Here is a 25,499-nt window from a genome sequence, read left to right as displayed (position 1 = left end):
TATCCTACGCTAATTAGATATTACTTTTATAGTTATATAGTAAATAGTTGGTATAGGCGCGCGAAATCGTCTCTCTGGATGTCAATAGGCGGCATGCTGTCTCGTATTTCGCTTGAGGGGTTACATGGGTTTCAAAGGCTCAAAAAATGGGTATTTTTTAATTTTTTAATAATATTTGTAATGAATTTATTTATTTAACAGTTTGGCATATTTAATAAATACTTTGTGAAATTTTTACACAAAAATATTGAATATTCAGCACTTCAGAGCTCATGTCCCTCGCCCTCTCAAAAAAAGTGCTCTCGCCGTGGACAGGATAACTCACGACTGATTCATCTAAAATTAAAAACCCAAATATTTTTAGTTAGTACATAAATAAAACTCGTACTTGAACGAAGGAAAAAAAATTGAAATTTGAGTTTTTGGCGGAGTTGTTAACACAGAACTACACTTTTTGGTCAAATTTTAGGCACATGTTGTCTCGTATAATAACTTGTAATAAATAAAAAAAATCCTTCGTTCAATTACGAGATAATATTATTTTGAAGAAGTGTGCAAAATTTTAAGAAGATCGGTTCATAACTTTTCGAGAAACCGTGTCCACCGACTTCAAAAATCGAGTTTTGAGAAAAATGCGATTAAAAGTTCAAGGCCAGACTGACTTGGTCTGATGGGCGGAACTGTCGAAGGGTCTAGCTCTTAGAACTTTGATCGGATAAATTTAAAATTTTGGGAGAATATTCTACACATATTATACCTACTATTAAATAAGACGAAAAAAAAATCGATTTTTTGAAATTTTGAAACCCATGTAACCCCTTGATATCGTTCGGACAGAAAGCCAATGCAGCGCCTTTATTGATCTTGCAGGTTGAAGTTGACTTTTTAAAACAGTTGTAGAAGCATACATTAAAAACTTATTGGAATTTTTTTTATAGATATCCGATATTTATTGTTTTTTGTTGCAATAAAAATCAATCTCGATCATTTCACGATTTACGGACTCTCAATAGTCTGCTATCGATTAAGAAAGTAAACATCTTCTAAAGTAAATAAAAAAATAAAAAGACAAGCAAATCTCATGAGCGAACAAAACAACGAGAGAATAAGAAACTGTGCGCCGAAGCAAATTTTAAGTTCACATAAAGCTGCTCAAATGCGCAGCTTTAAAGCTCCAGACAGTAACAGGATACGAATAGGAGTTGGCCAGCGTTTCAGTAGCAGTTACTCCTTCGTCAAATAAACAGCAAGTTGTCGGTGAGCGCATACCTAGTATAACGCCACCATTAACAACGGGTGCGGATGCAGCACCGAATTGCCTTCATATAAAAAGTGCAAGAAATTGCTGCATTTTCGGTAAGCGGCTTTCGAAAATAAATTTTTTGAAAATTTTCCCGTTGCATTGCTAAAAATTTATTCCAAATTCTCGTTTACAAAACTTCGAGCGAAAATGTGTATTCGTTGCAAGTTTTCATTTTGGGATACAGAAAGTGAATCGGCTTAGCGGCCGATTTGTGTTATGGCCCGAGGTCAAGAGAGGCACGACAGAAATAGTTTGAGTGTGTAGAATAATGGCAAATTCATTTAATTGTGCACTTTATTGTGTGTGAATGGAAAGTGTTCAGTAATTTGTAAATTATGGGCTATTTCCATAAAGGATGTTGAAGTTATTTAACTGATCAATTGAGCTTTATTGTGTTCGTGAAATTTTGTAATAAAGAAAATTGCAAGGCGTGGATTAAATTTGATAAGCATTTGAACTGTGAGCTAAAAACGTTATGTTTTAAGTATAATAATATTTTAAGTATAATAATATTTTATAGCGTATTTGTTTGTGAATTATACGTAGGGAAGGGATGAGAACCTTCAGCTTATGAAAATGCCGTTATAAATGTGCTGTGAACAATCTTTCTTGTTTACTGACAAGTTTTGTGATTTTTTCCGAACCATTCTGGAACAATATTTTGCAAATAACAATATCTAAAACATATTTGAAGTCGCTTCCGTAGGCTTGATGCATTTTTCTACTGTTTTCAATTATTATATTTGTATATTTAAAGGAGCGAAAGTGGAAAATATAAATTTACTCGAGATAGGTTTCTATCTGAATCACCAGTTTTATAGCCTGAACAGAGAATTTTAAGTTCAACCTAGGTACCGTATATTTAGTCCCCGATATATATAGTTGAATTTTGATAGAAAATTCCTATATAACTAATATTAGGATTTTCGAAAATCGAGCTGATTTTAATCTATATGATTGGTTTCGCTGGCTTTGATTCCTGCATCAGTTGTATCCGAACTTAGTCCTCCCTTACTTGTTATTAGATAATTTTTTTGGTTATGAACCATAGTAAAGATAGTTAAATAATTCGGGAATTGAATGATAAGCGGAGCAAAATATTCTCATAATAATATCTTAATACCTTTAATATAGCTTTACTACTATAAAATATTGATGACATCGAAAAGCTTGCATTGTTCTGTAAAAATATAGAAAAAAGCTTTCCTAAATACGATATATGCAATATTATTTAAATATCATTGTAACTACATTTATGGCTGTCAAATCAAATTAAGTTCGTTTCACTCTATAAAATCGAATAACTTGCTTTAAACCGCTATTCATGTTGCAATGTAGGCGTGAATGTCGGTGGGTGTGTATATATACTATGTACTATGAACCTATTCAGTCTCACGTGTCCCTGTGTCGTGCCAATGAGGAAAAACCTTCAGTTGTTTGCAGGTCAAATAGATACTTTTACTATTTTTTTTGTTGCAGCTGGCAGAAGCACAGAAAAATGTCATACATTACAACAACTCAAATAGTCATAATCACATTTTGTCACTGGAATATGACCTAAGTGCACATTGAACTTGGTGAGCCGACATCTTAGCGACACTTTAGTCACATAAGCCCATCCACTATGACAAATTGATTGGGAGGCTTTCAAAGTGTCGCAAAGCCGCTGTGGCCTGACTTACCGCCCGCCGTTTGCCTTCGCCGTGGCCTTACAATGTGCGCCGTCATTTATTGTTTTGCACTTTTACTTTTTGTGTGTTTGTCTTTGTTTGCGCTTTTCCGCTTTGCTTTCCCTTTCCAAATGAGCGACAATAGACACTAGCATAATATGTGTGTGTACAATTTTCATTTCAACATTTCAGTGTCAAGTCGTTGCAACCCTACCACGGCTCACTTGTGTGCGGTTAGTCATAATACTTGGCAGCGTACGGCGTGGCGTATACGCAACACAACAAACCTACAGACATAATTGGCGCGCAAACTTGAAGCCTACAGCAGCGCAGTACGCACATATTTCCATTGTAGGACATTGAAAATGGCTTGCCCCTTTTTTCGTCGCAGCGACTCGTTGGCGCGTCAGCCATCGGTTTGTGCGGAAACGAGCAACAACACTTGGCAATTGGAGGATGAAGAGCAGCCGGGCGATGCGTTGACACTGACACATTTGCAAATGGCCATACAGCTGCTCACAGCGCCATCGGTAAGTGAACAGATAAACACACTATACTATACTATACTATATGGTACTAAAAAGTATTGGCAGGTTACTTTGTAATTACGTTAAGTCTCGATGTTTAATAACCAATAATTATTGCAATAGTATAGAAGTTATTTTGGGTCGTCAACGTTTACGTGCTTAATTATTATTACTAGGGTAAATTAAAACTTTTGTATTGGTAACTTCTACTGCATTGTCGCCTTACTCCTTCTCCAATTATCATAAACACTCGGCACGTGGGTTCAAAGAGTTCAAAAAGTGGGCTGAAAGGTCTTTAGTTATAGTTACGAGGTTAGATATGTCAAACAAGTGAATTCATGCCTAAGATCTATTGCTTTATTTCCATAGACGTGAAAATAAGTAATAAGTTTGGAATTATATGTAGAAAGCGAAGCTAAAGGGTCTGAGGGCAAGACGAAATATCACCGGTCATCAGACAAACAGTCGTTGCACTCACGACTCGGCCCCCATGTCACTGTTGGCAATCATAATATCAAAGTCGTAGATAATTTCGTCTATCTTGGAACCAGTATGAACACTAACAACAACGTCGGCGTCAAAATCCAACGCAGAATAACTCTTGCCAACAAGTGCTACTTCGAACTGAGTAGGCAATGGAGAAGTGAAGTCCAAAGTCCTCTCTCGTCCAATAAACACCAAATTCTATAAGTTCCTCATTATTAACGCCCTGCTTTATGGTGCAAAGGCATGAACGATGATAACATCTGATGAGACGGCCTTTAGGATTTTTCGAGAGAAAGGTTCTGCGGAAGATTTATGGTCCTTTGCGCATTGGCAACGTCAAACGATGAGCTGTACGAGATATACGAAGACATTGACATATGTAGTTCGGCTGCGCTGAGTGGATTATGTCGTCCGAATGGATTAAATGACTCCAGCTCTGAGAGTATTCAACGCAGAACCCGCCCAGGGAAGCAGAGGAAGAGGAAGAGCTCCACTCCGTCGGAAATACAAGGTGGAGAAGGACCTGGCTGCATTTAGAATCTACAATTGGCGTCAATAATCAAAAAGGAAGAACGGGTGGCGCGCGGTCATAAAGAAGATGAAGATATGTAGAAAATACCGAAATTTACTTCCTGGTATCTAGTCTATTACTATAAGTAATTTGCAAAACTACATATTATACTCTGTTGCAACATATTGCAAGATTTGAAAAAGTAGATATTTTACTGTGAAGCTACAGTTCAAATTTTCAGTAGTCTAATCTTTTACATATGTTTCTTACAGAATTCCGACCTGAATACCGCTGTTACGTCGCTTATTGCCAAGTACAGTCAAAGTTGGCCGAAGATTTCCAAATTGTGAGTATAAGCAAAACATAAGTAACGGGTTTGTGTTAGTCACAGCAATCTACTCTCTTTCTAATTTCTAATTTTCAGACGCATTGATTTGGACACACTGAAAAGTGTACCCAACTATGATTACTTGGCCGATATACAGGATATACTGCTGGAGATGGACGAATCGAGTGCTAGCGAAATTCTGGTGTTGCTCGGCGAGGAATTGATCACTTCATGCTGCACTGGCATTATCGAGCGCGCCTTTCGTTGCCTCGGCACTGATCTGCAAGAGTTCCTTGGCTCACTAGATGGCGTTTATGATGTGCTAAAGTTGCAGGAGGTAAGAAGAATTGAATTCATTTGCTATATGATTCAAGGACTTGAAAGTTCTTTAAAGCTTTAAATTACAGTGACAGTAAAAATATTTTCTGTTTGTGTAGAATTCAAAAACTTGTAAAACTATACGATTCCATGGGTAAATCCCTCTGCAGAGAAGGTTGAATGCAAAAATAGTGGCAGACAGCGGATTAATCGATTTTTATCTCGAAATGAGTCTCTTCAGCCCTTTTAAATATATTTTAATCTCATATAACAGACTTTATATACTGAGCAATATTCTTCTGAACTCGAACTATGGCCAACTGCCAAAGTGAATCTAACCAAACGCACGATGGTTATGTATTTCTTCCGAAGTTGACGTTAAGACAACACACTCTAGTCTTTCTAAATATTTTTTCCACTAACAACTAGGAAAAAGTTTTTAGCAAGAGCTTGCTACATGCAAAGGTCAGCAATACATCAACAATGCAAAAAATTTTCCCAACTTGCGAATTGGTTTCTCAAATATATTTATTATCAAAAAACATCAATATATATACTTATTGGTTTTTACTCTGTGGCACACGCAAAATATTAATTTATTAATTACCCACATAATTCTTTCAGGAAGACGTCACCGACACCGGTTTCGTGTGCGCAGGCGATGGTGAGCTAATATTCACCTCTGAACGTCCTGTAATCGCTTGGCTGCTACTCGGCTCATTGAAGGCTCTTACCCGAATGCTATACAATGTGCAGGTCAATATTAAAATAGAACCGGTCGAAGGTGATTCGCGTCGCTATCGTTATTTATTTTCGTTGGTTAAGGAGTACACTGGTTCAGCGGTATCGTTGCAGCGCAGTAGCGTCGAGATGGTTAAACCAACCGTTTTGCCAGCGCAGCGGAATAACTCGAGCAAAGCTGCCGATTTGGCGATGAATTCGCACACCTTTTGCAAGGCATTCCCCTGGCATTTCATTATGAATGAGAAACTGGAATTGCTGCAAATGGGTAAGTCCTCGCTTGTAACCCTGATCTATAAATATATATAAAGGAATTTATTTATACTTTGTTATTTCTAGGTCGCGGTTTCAGCAAACTGTACAAGCCACATATAGCCGAACACGGTTGTCAGGCGACCACTTACTTTGATTTTAAACGACCCAAAGGTTTGACCTTGAAATTCCGCGATATCGCTCGTCGTACATATACACCATTTTTGATTGCTTTAAAGAGTCCACCAAACATCAGTGAGTTTCCGGCGAAGGTGAGTTAAAAAACCATTTGAAAATTTACATTTTCGAAAAAAATTAAAAACAGTGAATGCGTGACCAAAACCCGAGGGGTTCTTTTATCAGAACGTTCGGTTCTTTGCTGTCGTCCGTAATGTCATTAAATGAGAGGAAAAGAAAGGTACGGTAGCGATATTTTTAACAATAATCTTGGTCAAATATCTTATTGAATGAAAAATTTTACCTTATAAGAAATTGATTTTGAACGACCAATTTGTACTTCCTCTTCTTTATTGTTGTAGACAATTGGATACTCTAATTGTATCCAGGTCCTTCTCTACCTGTTCTTTCGGACGGAGTGAAGGTCTTCTTCTTTCTCTGCTTCCCTTGTGGAAACTGCGTCGAACACCCTCAGAGCTAAAATGTTTTATCCATTCGAACGACATGACCTAGCCACCGAAGTCGCTGTCTCATAATTCCCTGAACTATGTCAATGTCGTCGTTTATCTCATACAACTCATCGTTCTATCGACTACGGTATTTGCCGTTGCCAATGCGCAAAGGACCATCAATCTTCCACAGAACCTTTCTCTCGAAAACTCGTGGGGACTTTTGAACGACTTGTAAAGCGTGAGCTTTGTTCATCGAGATAGAATTTTAGTTCTCAATTATCTACTCGGTTCGAAGCAGCAACTGTTATTCTGCGTTGTTATTCGCGGCTGACTTTTTTGTTGATGTTAATGCTGGTTCCAAGATAAAGGAAATTATCTACGACTTCGAAGTTATGACTGTCAACAGTGACGTGAGAGCCAAGTCGCAAGTGCGACGACTGTTTGTTTGATGACAGAAGATATTTCGTCTTGTTCTCGTTCACTACCAGACCCATTTGCTTCGCTTTCTTATCCAGTCTGGAGAAAGCAGAACTGACGGCGCGGTTGTTGAGGCCAATGATATCAATGTCAATGGCGTACGCTGGCAGTTGTACACTCTTGTATGAGGTTGAACCTTCACTATTCAGTTCTGCAGCTCGAATTATTTTCTTTAGCAGTAGATTGAAGAAGTCATACAATAGGGAGGCGCCTAGTCTGAAACCTCGTTTAGTATCGAGAGGTTCTTCCCGATCCCGACGGAGTTTTTGCTATTTTTCAACGTAAGTTTACACAGCGGCATTAGTTTTGCGGGGATATAGCAGCTATACGATGAGCTGAAAAAAGACGCTTGAGAGGAAAAGTCATGTGCAAAGTTTCGGATCGATATCTTAAAAACTGAGGGACTATTTCGCGGGTATACAAATGGAATGACAGGCATGATGTATACTCAGCACCCCACGCTGATAATTGATATATATATTTTATAGGATCTTCGACGATTTCTTCAGGGTGTAAGTAGGTAGTTAGAATAGCTGTCTGATGTGGCACGCAGGTCTTTTGGCAGGTCCATTGTGATAACATCGAGACTAATATAGCCTCATTCTATTGTCTCCTCTCAAAACCAACCCGAGCTTCCAATGAAGGTCAATTATATACCTTATACAGAGTATAAAAAGGTGTGGAGAGATTTCAATTTTTTTCAATGAGAGTTTTTTTAAATCCCAGGTGAAATGAGAAGGTCTAAACTATTCTTTAATCTCATATGCTATATTCATGAGGGGTTATCTCAGCCAAATTTGAAGTACACTGCAAGCCTCGTATTAATTACTGAGTTACAACACTTTAAGTAACAATAATACAATGATTTGGGATTATATGGTATAGGATAAAGTGGCATAAGTTTTCTAAACATATTATTTCGAACATAATACTTTTGATAACTTTTCAATAACGTAATTTTATTTTCACCACTCGAGGGTTTGGAAATCAAAGGACAAATGGTACATTGCCCTGAATCCAATTCGTTACTCTTCATGGGCTCACCATTTCTCGATGGTTTGGATGGTCTCACTTGTAATGGACTCTTCATATCGGATATTCCACTACACGATGCTACACGCGAAGTTATTTTGGTCGGCGAACAAGCACGTGCTCAGGATGGTTTGCGTCGTCGCATGGACAAATTGAAAAGCTCAATCGAAGAGGCCAATGCCGCCGTGGCTAAAGAGCGTAAAAAGAATGTCAGTTTATTGCATCTAATATTTCCAGCTGAGATAGCAGAACGCTTATGGTTGGGTGCCAGTATCGATGCCAAAACCTATCCGGATGTAACAATACTGTTCAGTGACATTGTTGGTTTTACCAGTATTTGTTCGCGTGCTACACCCTTCATGGTCATCAGTATGCTCGAGAGCTTGTATAAAGATTTCGATGAGTTCTGTGATCTCTTCGACGTGTACAAAGTGGAGACAATTGGCGATGCTTATTGCGTGGCTAGTGGTTTGCACCGTGCTTCGATCTATGATGCTCACAAGGTAGCATGGATGGCATTGAAGATGATTGTAGCTTGTGGCAAGCACATAACCCATGATGGTGAGTTAAAAATAATTATTAACTAATGTGGATTGCTTTTTAGTATCTTTAATGGCACAGATTTTCTTATCTGTAGCTGTTTGGACACTCGCGAGGTCCGTATGTCCATTGCTACAGCGCAAGGTGACAACGAAGCTCCGACTTGTTCCCGCTCCGATGTGAGCGGGGTAGACGTGCACCCGCATGCTAACTCATCGGCTTTGCGGTTTCCAGCGATTCCGTAACTACCAGTTACCTACATGACAAACAGAGACCCCACGATTAATTTTGGGCGCACAGTTTTCTGTCGGAATAATGCTCACCTCGCTGAAAGAGGCTAGACTCCGAAGCAGTAAATTTACTGCTATCTTAATAGCAGCTACTTCTCCCTGAAAAATACTAGAGTACAGTAAAAGTAAAGCTAAACTTGAGGGAGAACTTCCCTCCAATCTTGCCTCCCAGCTTCGAACCATGCGTGGAAAGGCACATTGCTCCTTTTCTCCAGCGACTTCTGCTAGTCCACATACCCTCGAGGGTATATGAGCGCAGAAAACGTCGCCAAGAGTAACCTCTATAACACAGTTATTCGGTGATAAAATTGAAGAGAAAAAAATTTTTCAGCGAACTCTGTTCTTTCTTCTTTAATATTATTACATCTTCTCTGAGCCTTAGAACGATCTTCGCAGCAATTCACCTGCCGGCTCGAAGTATGTGTAGAATTTTTGGTGATAACGGAGATGCGGGGGTAGCCTTTTCGACCGCCATCCACCAAACGAATACACCATAGAATATTACTGGATTGACTCCGATTTCCCTGAGCCAAAACGGCACCTTTGGTGACAGTTCTCAACTTTTCCTTATAATTTCTTTAAAGAAGCATAAGGCAACCTGTGCCTTTTTACTCTCTCTGCAATATTTGACCTCCCTGAAAGCTTTTTATCAAGGATAAGCCCCGATATTTTACTTTATCAACAAGTTGAAATCGTGAGACTTCGAAAAAGGAGAGCAGAACGTCTATGGTTTTGTGCCTCATGGTAAATAAAACAATTTCAGTTTTCTTGGGTTGACGGCTAAGTCACTTTTATTATCGCCACTTTTTATACCGATCCTTACTAGTCTACTGTAGAAATTGGTATTTTACAACGTATTTATAAAGTTTGTATTTTCAGATCAAGAAATTCAGATGCGCATTGGTCTGCACACCGGCACCGTATTGGCTGGAGTCGTTGGTCGAAAAATGCCGCGTTATTGCCTCTTCGGGCATAATGTCACCATAGCCAATAAGTTTGAGTCCGGCAGCGAGGCTTGCAAAATAAACGTCAGTCCAACAACGAAGGAGTAAGTTTCAATTTCTATAAGCCACTCATATGAAATATCTAATCTTTCTACTTTATACTCGTAGCTGGCTAGTCAAATATCCTGGTTTCGAGTTTGACTTGAAGGCACGAGATCCTTCCTGCTTGCCCAAAGAGTTTCCGGATACAAGCGGTGACAAGACATGCTACTTCCTTGAAGGCTATCGTCATCCAACACTAAGCGCGCATTCGCCCCTAGTGGAGCACATCAGCGAGGCGCTGAAGTCCATTTCGGAGCAATAAAGCAACAAAAACAAAAAAGAAAACAGTCAAAGAGAAACAATATTTACGATAATGTACGTTATTATATCTAATAAAACAAGCAAAGCTGACGAATAAGTGATTGAGGCATGCCACATAACTAACTGTCGACACAATGTCGCACCCTGTAAGCAAAAACCGAAACTTTCAATGTTAAATTTATTGTTGTTTGCTCATAAATATCGCCGATTAAGCACAATCCATTTTGAGCTGTTAAAGGAAGAAATCAAAAACTCAATAAAGCATAAGTGGCCAAAGCCCAAATAACAAGTACCATATAGAAGATGTGATAATTTATTTTGAAGACTATTCGTTTTGGCAACCGTTATTTTACAATTTTATTTAATAATCACTCATTACTTGATTCCAATATTGGAGCACAAATGAGTAATCGTCAGGTATATTCTTCGTCAGACATGTCGTCATTTGTTGTGCCATCTCCTCGCTATTTTCACCCAGGATGTAATGTGCGTTAGCAAGATGTGCGCAGTTCTTTATAATCCGCTCGTTGCGTGCCGTTAAACGGTCCGATCCTGCAAAGCTGTGTATAATTTCCGACACCTAAAACAATGAAGGCAAAGAAAAGAAGAAGTTATTAAACCCTTGCAACATAAATTAATCACTATATTAAAGTCCAGTCAATTAACGGTTATGGGGACTGTAGAACTCGAAATAATCGAGGTATGTATATTGGTATTTATGTGTAACTAAGCGATCGGAGTGATGATAGATAATGATTTCGGGACGTCTGTCAACCCGTCTGTCTGTCAGTGTGTGCCACAACTCGAGTTGGCATATTTTGATGTAATTCCTTAAGAGAACATTTCGGTAATTGCTTTACCTCAGAAAGGAAACTGCAAAGCGAAATCAAGAGCCGCTAGGATGCTGTATACGGCGACACTTTTTCTTCTATGACGACCGTAAAAATTTGGTTGAACAACTTTTCACGGAAGATAACATGACGAGATTTAACTCTAGATTTTCGGAACGCTAATTTGATTGGCGAAATAGAAGAGACGGTAGACAGCATCGCAAAAAACAGGGTGGGAGTCTTGTTCGATCCCATCGGACAACAAGCGGACATGTTAGACCTTTTTACAAAAAAGTATTAAATATAACCGCAATCCGAAGAAGATTGTACATAAAGTCTCGCCAGCGCGAAAAACAGGATCCACTAAAACACAACAGAGACCAATTAGTAGTCGACTCAGTGGACTTCCACCCGGTGTAAATGCTTCAAGAAAGCTAAGAATCGGCCGAAAAGGTGAGATACGCCATTTTATGGGATAGATATGGAGGGCTCTAATGCCCAATTCGAATCCAGGTCGAATTACAAAACAAACGATCCCACTTGATGAAAAAATATTATATGTAGAGGCAATGCACCCCGCTCTCACTCCAACTAAATTTGTAGAATTTAAACGCATTCCATAGAAGATTACACATAAAGTCTCGCACGGCTAGAAAAATTGGATCCACCGAAACACAATAGAGACCAATAAATAGTCAACTGAATGGACTACCAGTTGGTGAAAGCCAAGAAGGTGAAAGATCGACCGAAAAGGTGAGGGCCGCCATTTTATGGGATTTGTGCGATCTATATCTGAAGGGCTCTAATGACCAATGCGAATCGAAGTCGAATTGCAAAAGCAACGATCTAACTTGGTGAAGAAATAATATAAACGGCACCCGCTATCGACCCAAGAAGTAGGCTACGAACTGCAGACCCATATATCGCATTCTCCAGATTTGAAAAAGTCACACGTCGGGCATAAATTTGAGCCAAAAGTGAAAGCCACCTATTTCTGATCTGATTCTAATTTCTAATATAATATATATTGTAAATATATTTGTATTCTATAAAACGGAAAAACTTACATCAATTCGTCCATAACTGTCAATATAGTGTAACTGTAAATATATACAAAGCGTAAACGCTGGTGATTTCATGTCCGCAGAATCTTCCTGTAACACAGCGGAACAAAATCGATATGGTTCAACACCAGGTTCCCGATATAGAGGTAAGGGCTTTGTAGTAATAGAAAAAGAAAAATGTATATATGTATGTACTTAAATAACAAAGGTAAAGCATCGCCTACTTTTTCAAATGGCAACTCCTCTAATCGCACGTCATAGTAAAAGAAGGCATTGAAACCTAATAGACAATCTCGACGGATCTTCATCCACATTTTGTAATATGGTTCACATTTCCCATTCATTTTGCCTGTCTTGTGTAAGGCATCTAAGCAATTCGTTGGCAGGTTTTGATGTCCACGTAAATTCGAAAACATCGCAAGCAATCGGTTAGACTACATACAATAGTACGAAGATAAGTTGGAATTATTAAATGAGTTACCAAACCCAGCGTCTACTTACATACTTACATCCCAACCCAACGTGTCCAGGAGGATGAGTCCCACGCGACGCAGAAAACATTTTACATAGCAATGTGTGTCGTGTGCCTCCGCTTCGTTACTGAAAATTTGCACTCCCCAATTGACATTCGCTCTTGGCAGATCATAGCTGCATCGATACTTTGCATAACGTACAACCTCTGGCATTAGACCCAGAAAGGAACTCGGCTCCTCAGCGCCACTGAAAACTTCATTTTCTGCTTCCGTCGCTAGACTAGCATTCACATAATCCGCTTGTATTTTGCTCAGACCTGCGCTATTGGAGTTCTCACTGCTCATGTGGAGCGCCAAAGCGGTATTGGGTAGGTTTAAAAAAATATCCGAAAGGCAAAAGAAAAGTAACGCGTTCATTTAAGCGACTGATGACGGAAGTGGAGATTTCAGTTTTGTGTCTGTTAAAATTGGAAAACTTCAGAATATTTATTTCATATTTCGGAGTTGACATATGTACATATGTATGGGGTTTGAAAAGCTACTCTTTTCTTAAGTGTGCTTGTAGAAACTATTTCTGATAAATGTTATGTGTTTCATAGTTCATAATTCGTTAGACAATTGGTTCGTCAGTTTTTGGTCTTTTGAATAATAAAAATGGACATGAAAGAGAGGATTGAGAATCAGTCAGCTGGAATAACTACGGCACCAATAATTTCATGTTAATTTTCATCGAATATCTCAAAAAACGGAAAATCAGAAAGAAGTCTATCAACTATGAAGGCGTAACTCACAGAGTAAGGTATATTTTGAAATGGAAAATAATACAAAAACGGCATCGAAAAGTTTGAAGATCGCTATATTTCTTTAATCGCTTAAAAAGCATCTAACGAGTGATCCTATTACAGGTATTTTTTCCATAGCCTCTTTTTGACAGATCACGTGTCAAGCTGTTTGTTATTTTTGTTTGGCATTTCATCATGGAAAGATATACGCCTGAATAACGTTTACAAATCGTTCAACTTTATTACGAAAATTCACGTTCTGTAAAGAATGTGTTTCGCGCTTCATTCAACTTATGTTCGACGTAATTGGCCTACTGAGCGTACTATTCATTATTGGATAAAGAGTACAGCAGCCGTAGCTGAGAGTGTACACGAAACCTGTGGATAGTCGATTCGGCGCCGTTCGAAGCAACACACACTGACGTATGGAACGACTAGGCGCATTTTATGTCGAGATACTAAATTAAAAGCGCACAAAATACAGCTTGTGTAAGAACTGAAGCCGATCGATCTTCCCAAACGACATCCACTTTCACTCCACTATCTTTGGAATCGCTTCTCACTCTCTTTTCAATATTTCGAATAATCTGTCGAATTTTTTTATTTTATGATGCTGTACCTTTCATCAGCTGAGGTTATTGATATGACTTAGATCTGGACTGCAAGATAGACAGTCAAAAACAGTAACCGAATCGTCCCAAAACCATTGCTTAGTGCGTCGACCTGGTTATTTCAAATTGTTATGGTTCTTGTACGTGTTTCGAGTAAGTTATCGTAAGCAAATTGTACTCGTACTATGGCTATTATGACGTCGCTCATAATCGATATGTACTTAAAATGGTACTTAAAAAGATACCACTACCAAGTATAAAATTATCTGGTTTAAATAAAGAAGTGTTTAGGCTATTGGTTGTAATGATTCCAAAATTTTGACATCATGGAAGTTAATGCTCCGATTGAATTTTCGGAGATGTCCTTGACAATTTTTCCTTAAAAAACTACTAAACTACTTCAATATATTCTTTGTATAGTACGTAACACCTTTTTTTACCGATTTTTAGTAACAATTTTAATAATTTCTGAATTTATTAGAACACTTTGAATGTATTAGTTCTTGAAATGAGTTTTTTCCTAAACAGAACTTTTCGCAAAATAATGGTTTCACAGTCACAAGTAACTTATAACTGAAACTTTGGTATGAATTTTAGAATTGTATCCACATTTTATATGAAATATGTTTTAAGATAACAAAGATAACAACATGTAGTGTACTGTCAATAAAATAAAATGTGTTTTGTGTTTATATTTATCTAGGGAGCACTGTGCGAAATGAATAAACACAAGCGTTGAGTAGTTAGAGAACTTGTTTCAAGTCAAACATAAAAACATGGCATTAAATAACAAGTTATTCAATAATTCCAACTCGTGAGATAAAGCTTAATTCAAACGCAGTTGAAGATTAGATGGCCAAATTGTACGAACCTAAAAGTGGACGCATGTTTAATATTACAGAATTAAACGGTTATAAATTATTATTATAAAGGTTCCTAATTTTTTAAATAAAAAAGCACAGAAACTTCAAATTTAATCACGAATGTGTAGTATCATTCAAAGAACATTCTTTGGTATTCATTTCTTGAATATTATCTCTATCAACTAATGGCCGTGGATACGTTGTAGATGGCCCGTCCGATGCCACCATTTCGATGACTCGATCGAGCATTTTGACTGAGAAAATGCGAATGACACGCATGATGTTCTGCTCAAAGATCTGAATCGAGGCGGGATTGTCCGCTAGACTTTAGACTTTACATATTCTCACAGCTAAAAGTATAACGGTGTGAGATCATACGATCTTGGTGACCAATGGACCGGCCAAAAACGTGAAATTATCTGCTCAACGAAGTATTTTCTCAATAAATCCATTGATTGATGTGAAATGGGGAAAGTGGTGCCGTCTTGTTGAAACCAAATGTTACCGAAATCACGAGCTTCGATATCAGGCAAAAAATAGTCGATTATCATGCCGGGATAACGATCGCCATGACAGTTATATTCTCATCGGTATTAATTTTGATGAAATATGGACTGATGATTCCATCAAACCAGATCAAACCGTTGTTTTTTTATTGATGAAATTGCAGCACTTTTTTCTTAGGTCCTTAACATTATGTCACAACGGTAGTTTGCAGCGAGGTACACTTTAGACTGGTTGTCGGCATTCTTTATCGACACTGATAGCAGATACCAATTTCATGCTGGGGAAGTGGGTGAATAATGAGTAAGGAATAGTGCTAAGTGCAAGCTATTGGCCTGATCTCATGAGAATCTTAAATTTTTTTAAGGTCTCATGAGAAATTTAGAATTTTAAGGCCATTCAAAGTTCATTCAGTGACTGTGCCGTGGCTGAAATTATAACTGAACTGTAGCACAGAACTCAAATGTGAGTTCATATATGCTATAGACAGCACATGATACGTTTATGGTTGCTTTTGGGCTTCTATCGCAGGAAGTATAGCCCCTGACGGAATTGAATTCGAGCACAGGACATAAAGTACTAAATTCTAAATTCGATGTAATTAGTTAAATAATTTAAGATTTAAGACTTCTATGAATCTTATAATTTTTTCGAACAGAGAATTCTTGTTTTATCACTCATTATTAATTGATAATAAGTCATTAGTGAGCAATTTATTAAACGTCGTCCGAACTCGGTGATCACTTAGAAATGTATAATGCAAACACAGAAACGTCAGAGCGGATTGATAACATTCTATTTTGTTTCTTAGGTTTTTTTGTTTTTGCAAAAACAAACAAAACAAATAAGTATTATTGTAGTTATAATTCAGGCATAGGTGGTAAAGGTGCACTAATTATAAAGCGAAAAGTAGTTTAATCTCTGTTTGATAATCACTATTTTGCTTCAACACCGTAAACCAAAAAAAAAACAGTTATTTCTGAAAAATTTTCCTATTCTCATAATGATGAGTACATAAAAACGAAATAAATACTTATATATGCTACTAAAATTTATTTTAATATTATATTTATAATTAGTTACTTTAACTCACCTCAGTATTTTGTTGACTGATGCTCCAGCTGATACATTTACAGGGTCGTTGAAAAAGATGTATGTTCCTTTATGCAGAAAAGAAAGCACAAAATTCTTCTATGTACTCGTTCCCTTCGATAAATGGGACTTAACACTCTCTCAAGGAGCGCACCAAGTACTTTGGGGTAGTCTTGGACAGAAAATTGCTGTGGCAGCCGTACGGATATCCACCTACCAGAAGCCAATAGAAAGGGTACAGAGTCTCGCTTCGCTGTGTATAACAGGAGCTTTAAGAACAACTCCAACGGCGTTTCTTGAACTGGTGCTAAAACTGCCACCTAAAGACCTCTTCGTTGAAAACTATTTAGCAGCATCGTCGGTACGACTACTGACTGTAAACAAATTTACATATAGAACCTACGGGCATAGCTCGGTGGGTAATGGCATTTGGGCAAACATGGACTACATGGTCCCACTTTTCAACTGGAAAAGTAGGTTCAAAGTAAACATAGAGAAAGATGACTGGCGTAATGGTATGTTAGCTACGCAAATTTGACCCAAGTTGTATTGGACTTTACTACTGTTGCAAGCGAAAAATTGTACGAGATACGGTAAAATTATTTTTTACTGAGTTTTTCATTGTCTTCTTCCTTTATCTCGGGCGGTATACCGGGAGTTTCGACATGAATATTTACATTGAGCTCGTACATGATCCGAAGAATGCTGGCGCTAACTTTGCCTTTACCTCCACAAATAAGTTGAATCTGGGTATCGGGCTGGATAGTCAATGCAATTTTTTTTTTGCCGTCAGATTATTAGAAATGTTTGCTGTAGTAAAAACTATTAACAATCAAAATCTTTTTCTAGCATTTGTGGTCAGATATTATGAGCAATTAATCTGTAATCTACATGAGTTTCCAACGACTGGTATTGCCTTCTGAAAAAATATGAGGGTTTTGGTCATGTGTCTATTTAATGGCGTTTATGAATCTGGAATCGATTTTTGTTTTCCCAAACTGAAAATTTTGATTATTAATATCATCAAAACCGATTTGTGGTTATCAAAGAATGCATATCTTTTACACAGCGATATAAAGGAAGATGTACCCTATATACTAACTCAAATGGGGTTACCAAGTCAACATTACATCAGATTGAATTAAGCCGCGAACCTTGCAAACATAAACAATAGTTCGCTGAAATCGATAATCAATAAACATATGTGTACATACGAATCTATATGTATGTACATGTACATATATATGTATGTATATATTTTTTTCCATGGTCCCTAGGTGAAACATATGGCTATAATCTCTAATCAGTTCACCGGTTAAATAAATGAAAAATTATTGATGACCTACGAAGGTAATTAATACTAAGGGGATAAATGTAGTTATCAACCTGCAGCAGTATAAATAGGAGGCTACATGAAGGAAATCGTCAGTTCATTAAGTGAAGTTGTCAAACGAGAATCTCAGAATGAAATACTTTATGTTTATTGTGATCCTTGCAGTGGTTGCTCTGGTGAGTATATTGACATAATAACAGCTTCAAATATCCTTAAGGGATAATAAATTGTGAAATATCCCTCATTAGGTACAAGCCGATGACTGGAGTCCAAAGACCGTTGATGATATTAAAAAAATTCGCGAGGAATGTATGAAACAAGTGCCATCTAGCGATGAAGAGTTCCAAAAGAGGAAAGAAAATGACTATCCCGACGTAGAGTCCGTACGGAAATATGCGCTTTGCAATAGCAAAGGATGGGGCCTGTACAAAGAGGGTAAAGGTTTTTATCCCGACCGTGTTGCCGAGCAATTCAAAGACGATATGCCGGAAGACGAGATCAAAGCCATTGTTAATGATTGTGATGAAAAGACCAAAGAGGAGACCGATGATGAAAGATGCTACCATTTATTGAAATGTGTTATGTCAACCAAACTCGGTGATCATATTAAAGATCTCGTAAAGCGATTAGAGTAAGCACTGGAGGTGTACTCTTTAAACTGTAGATTATCACTATTATAGTTTGTGATGAATAAAACAATAAAGCAATTTTGGTAAGTGAGCAATGAAACTTTTTGGTAAGTTTTTGGAATTGCATAGGTCTTTTAGAGCTTCCACTCGTCATCCCTAGGGAATACGGTATTTTATTTGAGTGAAGAGGGTATTCTGGCAGTATAATTAGTTAAAATCCTCAAAGATGCTGTAAATAATAATTAGAGTCTCATGAATTAGAATTTTAAATTTTTTTCTCGTGTTTCCGTTCTACGGACGGAATCGTAGAAAATGTTGCAGAGTTGTTTTGAGGAGCTTACTTTATCACAAACATAGAGTAGGGCACATATTAAAGTGTCATGAAGCATTCACTGAAAGTTGTGAAGTCATCGAAAACTTGTCTCGTGCTAGTCGTCCAGCCATCTTCGCTAATGACGATAATATCGAAAAAGTTAAAAAACAGAACTTTAAAATTTATGTGTTTGGCATCAGAGAGAGAGGATCTCAACATCTCTTATGAATCGACTCACCACATTTTGGTTAATATTTCGGGTATAAAGTGTGTCAATGCCAAAATTCATACCAAAAGTCTTGAATCTTATGCAAAAACGAAGGTCGAAAGAGAGATGTTTGACAACGTAGCTGAGGCCCTTAGATCAAACGCATCATTATTGATGACGTGACTCGGGTCAACGAATATCGCTATAAAAACGAGCCAAAACCACACGGAAGTCGGTCAGTCGGTGCTTTTACTAGTCGATTAGATGAGGAAATTGAAATGTGTCAAATCATACAAATTTGTGTCATCATAAAAATTAAAGTGCTGTTAGTTAGGTACCGTTAAATGCTGTGAACCAAGTTTTCATAACTTAGTTCCACCTAGTGTTCATTTCTTCATTGTGTTAGGTTTTCAGTGGCAACTGATCGAGCTACCTTGGTAGAGCCATGATTGAGGTATCACCATAACATTTATTTTGAACGAATCAATCGTCTCTTCAGGTGTTCAAAAACGTTGACCTCTTAGTTTATTTCTTACGAACAGTAACAAAAAGAAATCATTCGATGCCAAATCAGGCCTATACGCTGGATGACTTATCAAATCATAATGAAGAGGGATCCGTCTTCGGCTGTTTGTCGGCTGTGGAATTTACTGCCTCGTTTTTCCAAAAAAGCAGGCAACCATTTGCTTGGAAGTACTTCGTGCGCGAACAACTTTTGTTGGATTCGGCTTATGAGCCCATACAATCGAGCGCATTTTACTTTTTACTGCTATAGTTTGTTCAACATTTTTCTCGCGAATCCACACAAGCTTTTGTTCTAGCGATTGACAAATTTTATGGGATCCAACGTACACAATTTTTTTACGGTCATACATTATAGAATGTATACTAGTCTAACTAATGTCCATAGTTGTCTCAATCTCACGGTAGGTCACATGACAATCCTGCAATATCAGCTTGTACTTAATCGGAATCAATACTTTCCGGAACAAAAACTGATTTTGGACGACCTTTACGAAATTTATCTTGAAGTGATCTATGACCTCGTTTCAAGTTTCGTTTGGCGTCAAAAATGGAATTAAGTTCATCTAAGCACGCTGTATGAGTTAATTCAAAATGATAATTTATTTATTTATTTATTTAACAAATTAACGCCAATCGGCAATATACAACAGTTACTTTTATAAGTAAAAGAAAAAGAGAAAAAAAAAATAATAATAAGGGCAATTGTATTACAGTGATCAAATTAATGGTATGGAAGGAGTTTGTCCTTTATATTATTGATGAATGAACTGAGCGAGCCTCCATAGAAATCGATGTTCTGGTGAAGTGAATTTACATAGTTAGCAATCCTGTTGTGAGGTCCATGGAAGACATAGTTTTTCTGTGTCTTTGTTGTTTTAAGTTTCCGTGATTGTCTCAGCGAGAATGCCGTAGGAGCAAACTCAAAACGACGTGTAGCTAGGCTGTTGATTTTATAGCGTGAACGAATATCATCAGTGGAGAGTACCTGCGACCTCAGGTTGTATGAAAGGATAGAGACTTACACAATTTATTTTGGACCTTCTCCAATCTGTTGATTGAGACATCAGTGTGAGGAGACCAGACTACAGTGCCGTACTCGACTATGGGTAGAACCAGTTGGCGATATAGACGTATCAATGTGTAGGGATTGCGAAACTCTTTGCCTGTTCTCGTGATTAATCCAAGAACCTTGAAAGCTTGAAGTGCGATCTTGTCTATATGCTTCGAGTAAGTGAGTTTGCTGTCTATGATGATGCCCAGGTCTTTGATGTCGGGAACTTCTTACAGGTTGTGACAGTTTAGTTTATGACTGGTGGCAATATTGCTGTGAAAGCGCGAGTACGAGACTACCGCGCATTTATTTGCGTTAAGGTCAAGTTTATTATTAGTACACCAGACCGAGAGTTTGTCAATGTCATCTTGAAGCAGCTAGCTCATTTTTGATGGTTCTGTAGATCTTGAGGACATCTGCGTATAGCAGGTATTCTGACAAGACATTTTTGCTAATATCATTGACAAAGATGTTGAAAAGCAGAGGTCCTAAGTGGGATCCCTGTGGCACTCCAGATGTAACCTTATATTCCTCAGACATATATCCATCAACTTTAACTTGCAGGGATCTGTTTACCAGGTAGGAATATAACCAATCCAAGGCATTGCCGTCCACTCCGTAGGCTTGAAGCTTAGAAACAAGAATTCTGTGATTTACACGATCAAAGGCTTTGCTAAAGTCAGTACATATGGAGTGAACCTTGAGACCATCATTCAAGGTGTTGAGTAGGAAATTAGTGTAAGAGAAATAAGAGATAATGTTCGAGATTAAAATTAAATTTTTAGATCGAGTAGAATATTTTAAGTTACTGCAAACAACACAAATAGCGTTCGTTTGTCAAAACATACTGAGTATGTATAACATCAAAAATATCAAACTTTACGAAAAAACAGTGAGTTTCCAGATTTTAACATTAGTATTGCCAAACTCCGAAATATAAAAGGCAATGTACGCACCAGATATGGAATTTAAGCAAATTCGTTAATAATAACTCTTCGACTTCTACTATCTACGTTGTAATACAATCGGATCTTCGCCGTCGCTAAATTTCTTTCTTTTGACCTTATTGTAAGCTTGCAAGAAAAATTTGCCTAGAACTTTCGTACCCCAAAATTTTTATGAGCAATGTGTACAACGTTGTACAAGTAAGATCAGCTCATTAGGTCCCTGGGTTTTGTCCAAGGCTCTTTCTATGATATGGTGCAGTAAAATGTTGATAGTGACTACGCTAATTATGAAGCGATAGATCTGATTGAAAACGCTAGAGAAAATCTGAGACTTGAGTTAATAGAGAGCTTGTGGCAATCTCCAATTTGGGGTTCGATGGATGAGCAATTGATCTCCTTACCCCATTAGACGTTCATCACGGGAATGAGGCAGAGTTGAAGCCACCATGAGCTTGGCGGGGATTCGCGAAACTGATAGCCTTAACAAATAGTTTCAAAAGTAAATACAAACTACAACAAAAACTATTAATTGTTACAAATATTATACATAAAAAAAAAACGAAAAATTAAGTCAATTAGAAATATAAATAGCCATTTTATAGATAAAGATTCAAGAGGAAAATTTAACTATTATTACTTCTAATAAAAATTCCGTTATTTTTTTAACATTATTATTCCACAGCAGAACTGCCTAAGCACAAAAGGCTACTTAAAGATAAATGGAATTTGTAATATATACATACATATATGCATAATATTTGTGTAATTTATAAGTAATACAATATGTAGTACAATATCGCTAACGACTCAGTGCCAGTTCAGAGCGCTGCAAATGCAAATTGACGAATTTGAAGGGAAAATGCAAAAACGTGCAAGTCACCTGTCACTCGTTAAGCTGATAATTAATTTGTCGTTAATGTCTAAATAAATGCAAAGCAATTGTTGGTTGATGTTGTATCAATTGGTGCATTGGTCAAACAAATTGCCAATTACGAACCCAGAATAATTTGTGCGGATCGGTGAAGCGTGTAAATGTGCGTGTTCGATTCGTCGCTACACGGCATGCTTTATTTGAACACCAGAGAGAGAATAGAGGATCTCAACATCTCTTGCGGACATCATACTTCTGATATTCGTTTGAGACAATGCGAAAATAGGGGAAATCATCGTATTGACAATACCTTAAAGAAACTCTGGGAGCATTTCATTAGTCTGTGGCATGTTAATACATACTTGTAGTATGTAGTATTAACAAAACAAGATAAAATCGAGTAAACACTACCACCAATTCCCTTATACTAAATATACTATATTTTCGTTTTTCTAAGAAGTTTTATTCCAAAACAGGTCTATATAGGATAAATTAAAATTAAATTACCACTTCCACTACATTAAAATACTTAATAAAATATTTTTTATTGTTCAACGAATAACAGTACTTATAATTTATTGCTTGTATGACTACTCCCTGCTTTTAGCCTTCACCCGATCACCGATCTTGCTTGCCATCACACACTTGCGACAACGATAGACCCACACATCATCGCTGCTACCTTCTGTGTTTTTATCCACGCAACCCTCAACAATGGCAAGGGCCTCAGCCTCATCCAAATCCATTTTAAATTGCTTGGCAACACGGTCAATATTATAGCCCTCACCCTCGCGAAAGATACCAAATCTCTTTACGGTACAAAGCAAGTACTTACGTACGGGCTCTTCATCGGGATATTCGAAATTCTTCATTTTTTCGATGTATTCATCGTTGAGTGGGAAATCCTTAAGGCATTCCTGGCGGATAACATTAAGCTCTGCCATATTTTTCGGCATCCATTCATCTTCAGCGTATGCCTAAAAAAGAGATTATATAATGTATAGTGACGGTGTTATTTATTTGTGCGATGAACGTACCAGTGCAACGTGTGCAAGGATCACAATGAAGAATTTCATTTTGCCTTTGTATTCGTTCGACTTCTCTCGCTGGACTCAGAGCACAACTGAAGTACGGAACTATCGAAACTTCATATTTATACCACATTCAGTTCGATTGGTGAGCCAACAAGTGCATTTGTTTCATACTTTGTTTGCTGCTGGATTGCTTTATTCTCCATAATGACACACAACCGTTAGGTGAACAAATTTATTAAACTGCCCGCAACTTAATGCGAGGGTGTCATAAGTAAGGAAGCAGTAAGTTCGGGTGGAACCGAACATTTAGTACTCTCACAATTTATTAAGATATATTATAGGTCGTAGATTCACTTATGAAAAGGTAATCGCCGAAAGTGAAGAAATTTAAAATTGTGCTATATGGAAAGCAGGCGTGGTTGTGCTCCGATTTCGCGCATTTTTACAACGTGTCATAGAAATGTGAAAAAAATACCATAAACGAATTTTTCGAAATCGGTCAGTCGGGTTCCGAGATATGTGATTTCATGGGATTCATGGATGGGAATTTTTTTCCTCAGGTGCCCTAGCTACTGCGATTCCCTGTGCCAAATATGAGTTTTATATCTTAATTTGGTGTCTAATTATGGCACTTTATACATTTTCCGTTGTGGGCGTGACAACCGTCCGCTTACGCCCATCTACGAGCTCGAACTTTTTTGTACTAGGAAACCTGCATACCAAGTTTCATCAAGATATCTCAATTTTTACTCAAGTTACAGCTTGCACGGACGGACGAACGCACGGACAGACAGACAGTCAGTCGGATTTCAACTTTAGTCGTCACGCTGATCATTTATTTATATAAAAATAATCCTATATCTAACTCGATTAGTTTTAGGTGATACGCGCAACCGTTAGGTGAACAAAACTATTATACTCTGTAGCAACTGGTTGCAAGAGTATAAAAATAATCGAGACAGACATCTAATTATATACAGGGGGCGGATCCAGAAATAGCTTTTTGGGGGGTAGGAGCGGTAGAAATAAACATGTACTGTAATATGAATGTTATGGTATTAAATATAGTAGTCTTTCTACAGTTTGATTCATGGTTGAAAAATTGACCTTCTAATATCTAATGTTGGCCAAGTTTTCAGAATCTTTCGCGAACTTCTTCTACAGTGACTTCAATATCATGATGCGTGTGCAGGTCCATCAATCTATCTTGAATGAAGTGGTCAAGTTCACCTTTGAGATTCAAACCTCGCACGATGTTGTCATTATCCAAAAGACCTTTGAATCTATTTATCAAGCAGTCAATAAGATTTCCATTTCTTTGGTTTTCAAAGCACATACTTTTTAGGAAGTAGCAAACTCAATTGAAATCCATCCAATACTGCTCTAGAAAAGCTCGTCTTCAAATCTTTGCCGATTGTATTGAACAGAAGAATGTACATTGAGACCTCGTAGTATTCTTCGCAAGTTCTCGGCCGCAGATTATTGGTGTGTCTTCGCCAACTTTCCGTTCTGCCGCAATTTTTTCGTGTCTGAATAAATGTATCGAAAATGAGCCTCAGAATTTTGTCTTCGATTTCGGTACGTTATAAGCAGCGTATCTATCATATTTGATGCCTTTGCCACATCGATCGATACTTTCTGAAGAGTCACGCAGAGTGAATGAGTCATAATTATATACAATTATAAATTCATATTTTCAGACGGCGTCGATGAGTATAGTTGCGATGTCTGACAGCACACGCATCTGTTCCGATAGACACACACACAATTTCAAATTAAGATTAATTTCTTCAAGAATGATTCGTCGAAGGGCAACTCTAGTGAGAGATGCCTCTTCGTTAGTTTGGGTGTGTTCGCTAACAGTGGTAGTTTGAAATGTTTCCCGTTTGCCACTTCGGAATCTGCCATTGGTATATGTATGCATACTTGCATATAATTGATCAGAATGACAAGCCTGA

At 37.6% G+C, this 25,499-nt stretch overlaps 4 protein-coding genes across 6 annotated transcripts; 2 read left to right on the top strand and 2 right to left on the bottom strand.

Moving 5' to 3' along the window:
- The first annotated feature begins 1,200 nt into the window (after positions 1-1,200).
- On the top strand, positions 1,201-10,713 carry LOC105231043 (head-specific guanylate cyclase). Of its 3 annotated transcripts, none has more exons than XM_011212126.4 (9): positions 1,201-1,356; positions 3,166-3,503; positions 4,770-4,843; positions 4,922-5,162; positions 5,768-6,152; positions 6,224-6,408; positions 8,220-8,835; positions 9,984-10,152; positions 10,217-10,435. In XM_011212126.4, exons 2-9 carry the CDS (start codon positions 3,339-3,341, stop codon positions 10,410-10,412), a joined length of 2,031 nt encoding a protein of 676 aa, XP_011210428.2. In that variant the 5' UTR covers positions 1,201-1,356; positions 3,166-3,338; the 3' UTR covers positions 10,413-10,435.
- LOC105231044 (uncharacterized) lies at positions 10,560-14,756 on the bottom strand. The gene is made up of 5 exons (XM_049447732.1): positions 14,180-14,756; positions 12,815-13,236; positions 12,530-12,739; positions 12,309-12,458; positions 10,560-10,991 (listed from the first exon to the last, which is right to left on the bottom strand). The coding sequence occupies exons 2-5, from the start codon at positions 13,193-13,195 to the stop codon at positions 10,773-10,775; spliced, it is 960 nt and encodes a 319-aa protein (XP_049303689.1). The 5' UTR covers positions 13,196-13,236; positions 14,180-14,756; the 3' UTR covers positions 10,560-10,772.
- A 3,224-nt stretch (positions 14,757-17,980) lies between these two features.
- On the top strand, positions 17,981-18,692 carry LOC105231042 (general odorant-binding protein 99a). The gene is made up of 2 exons (XM_011212125.3): positions 17,981-18,139; positions 18,212-18,692. Exons 1-2 carry the CDS (start codon positions 18,095-18,097, stop codon positions 18,596-18,598), a joined length of 432 nt encoding a protein of 143 aa, XP_011210427.2. The 5' UTR covers positions 17,981-18,094; the 3' UTR covers positions 18,599-18,692.
- A 4,256-nt stretch (positions 18,693-22,948) lies between these two features.
- On the bottom strand, positions 22,949-23,788 carry LOC105231040 (general odorant-binding protein 99a). Its single transcript, XM_011212123.4, has 2 exons — positions 23,545-23,788; positions 22,949-23,484 (listed from the first exon to the last, which is right to left on the bottom strand). Exons 1-2 carry the CDS (start codon positions 23,581-23,583, stop codon positions 23,098-23,100), a joined length of 426 nt encoding a protein of 141 aa, XP_011210425.2. The 5' UTR covers positions 23,584-23,788; the 3' UTR covers positions 22,949-23,097.
- Between the last annotated feature and the right edge of the window lie 1,711 nt (positions 23,789-25,499).

This window comes from Bactrocera dorsalis, chromosome 2 (assembly GCF_023373825.1).
Source record: "Bactrocera dorsalis isolate Fly_Bdor chromosome 2, ASM2337382v1, whole genome shotgun sequence".
Lineage (NCBI taxonomy): Eukaryota > Metazoa > Arthropoda > Insecta > Diptera > Tephritidae > Bactrocera > Bactrocera dorsalis.
The sequence above is the reverse complement of the archived record's forward strand: the minus strand, read 5'-3'. Positions and strand labels throughout refer to the sequence as shown.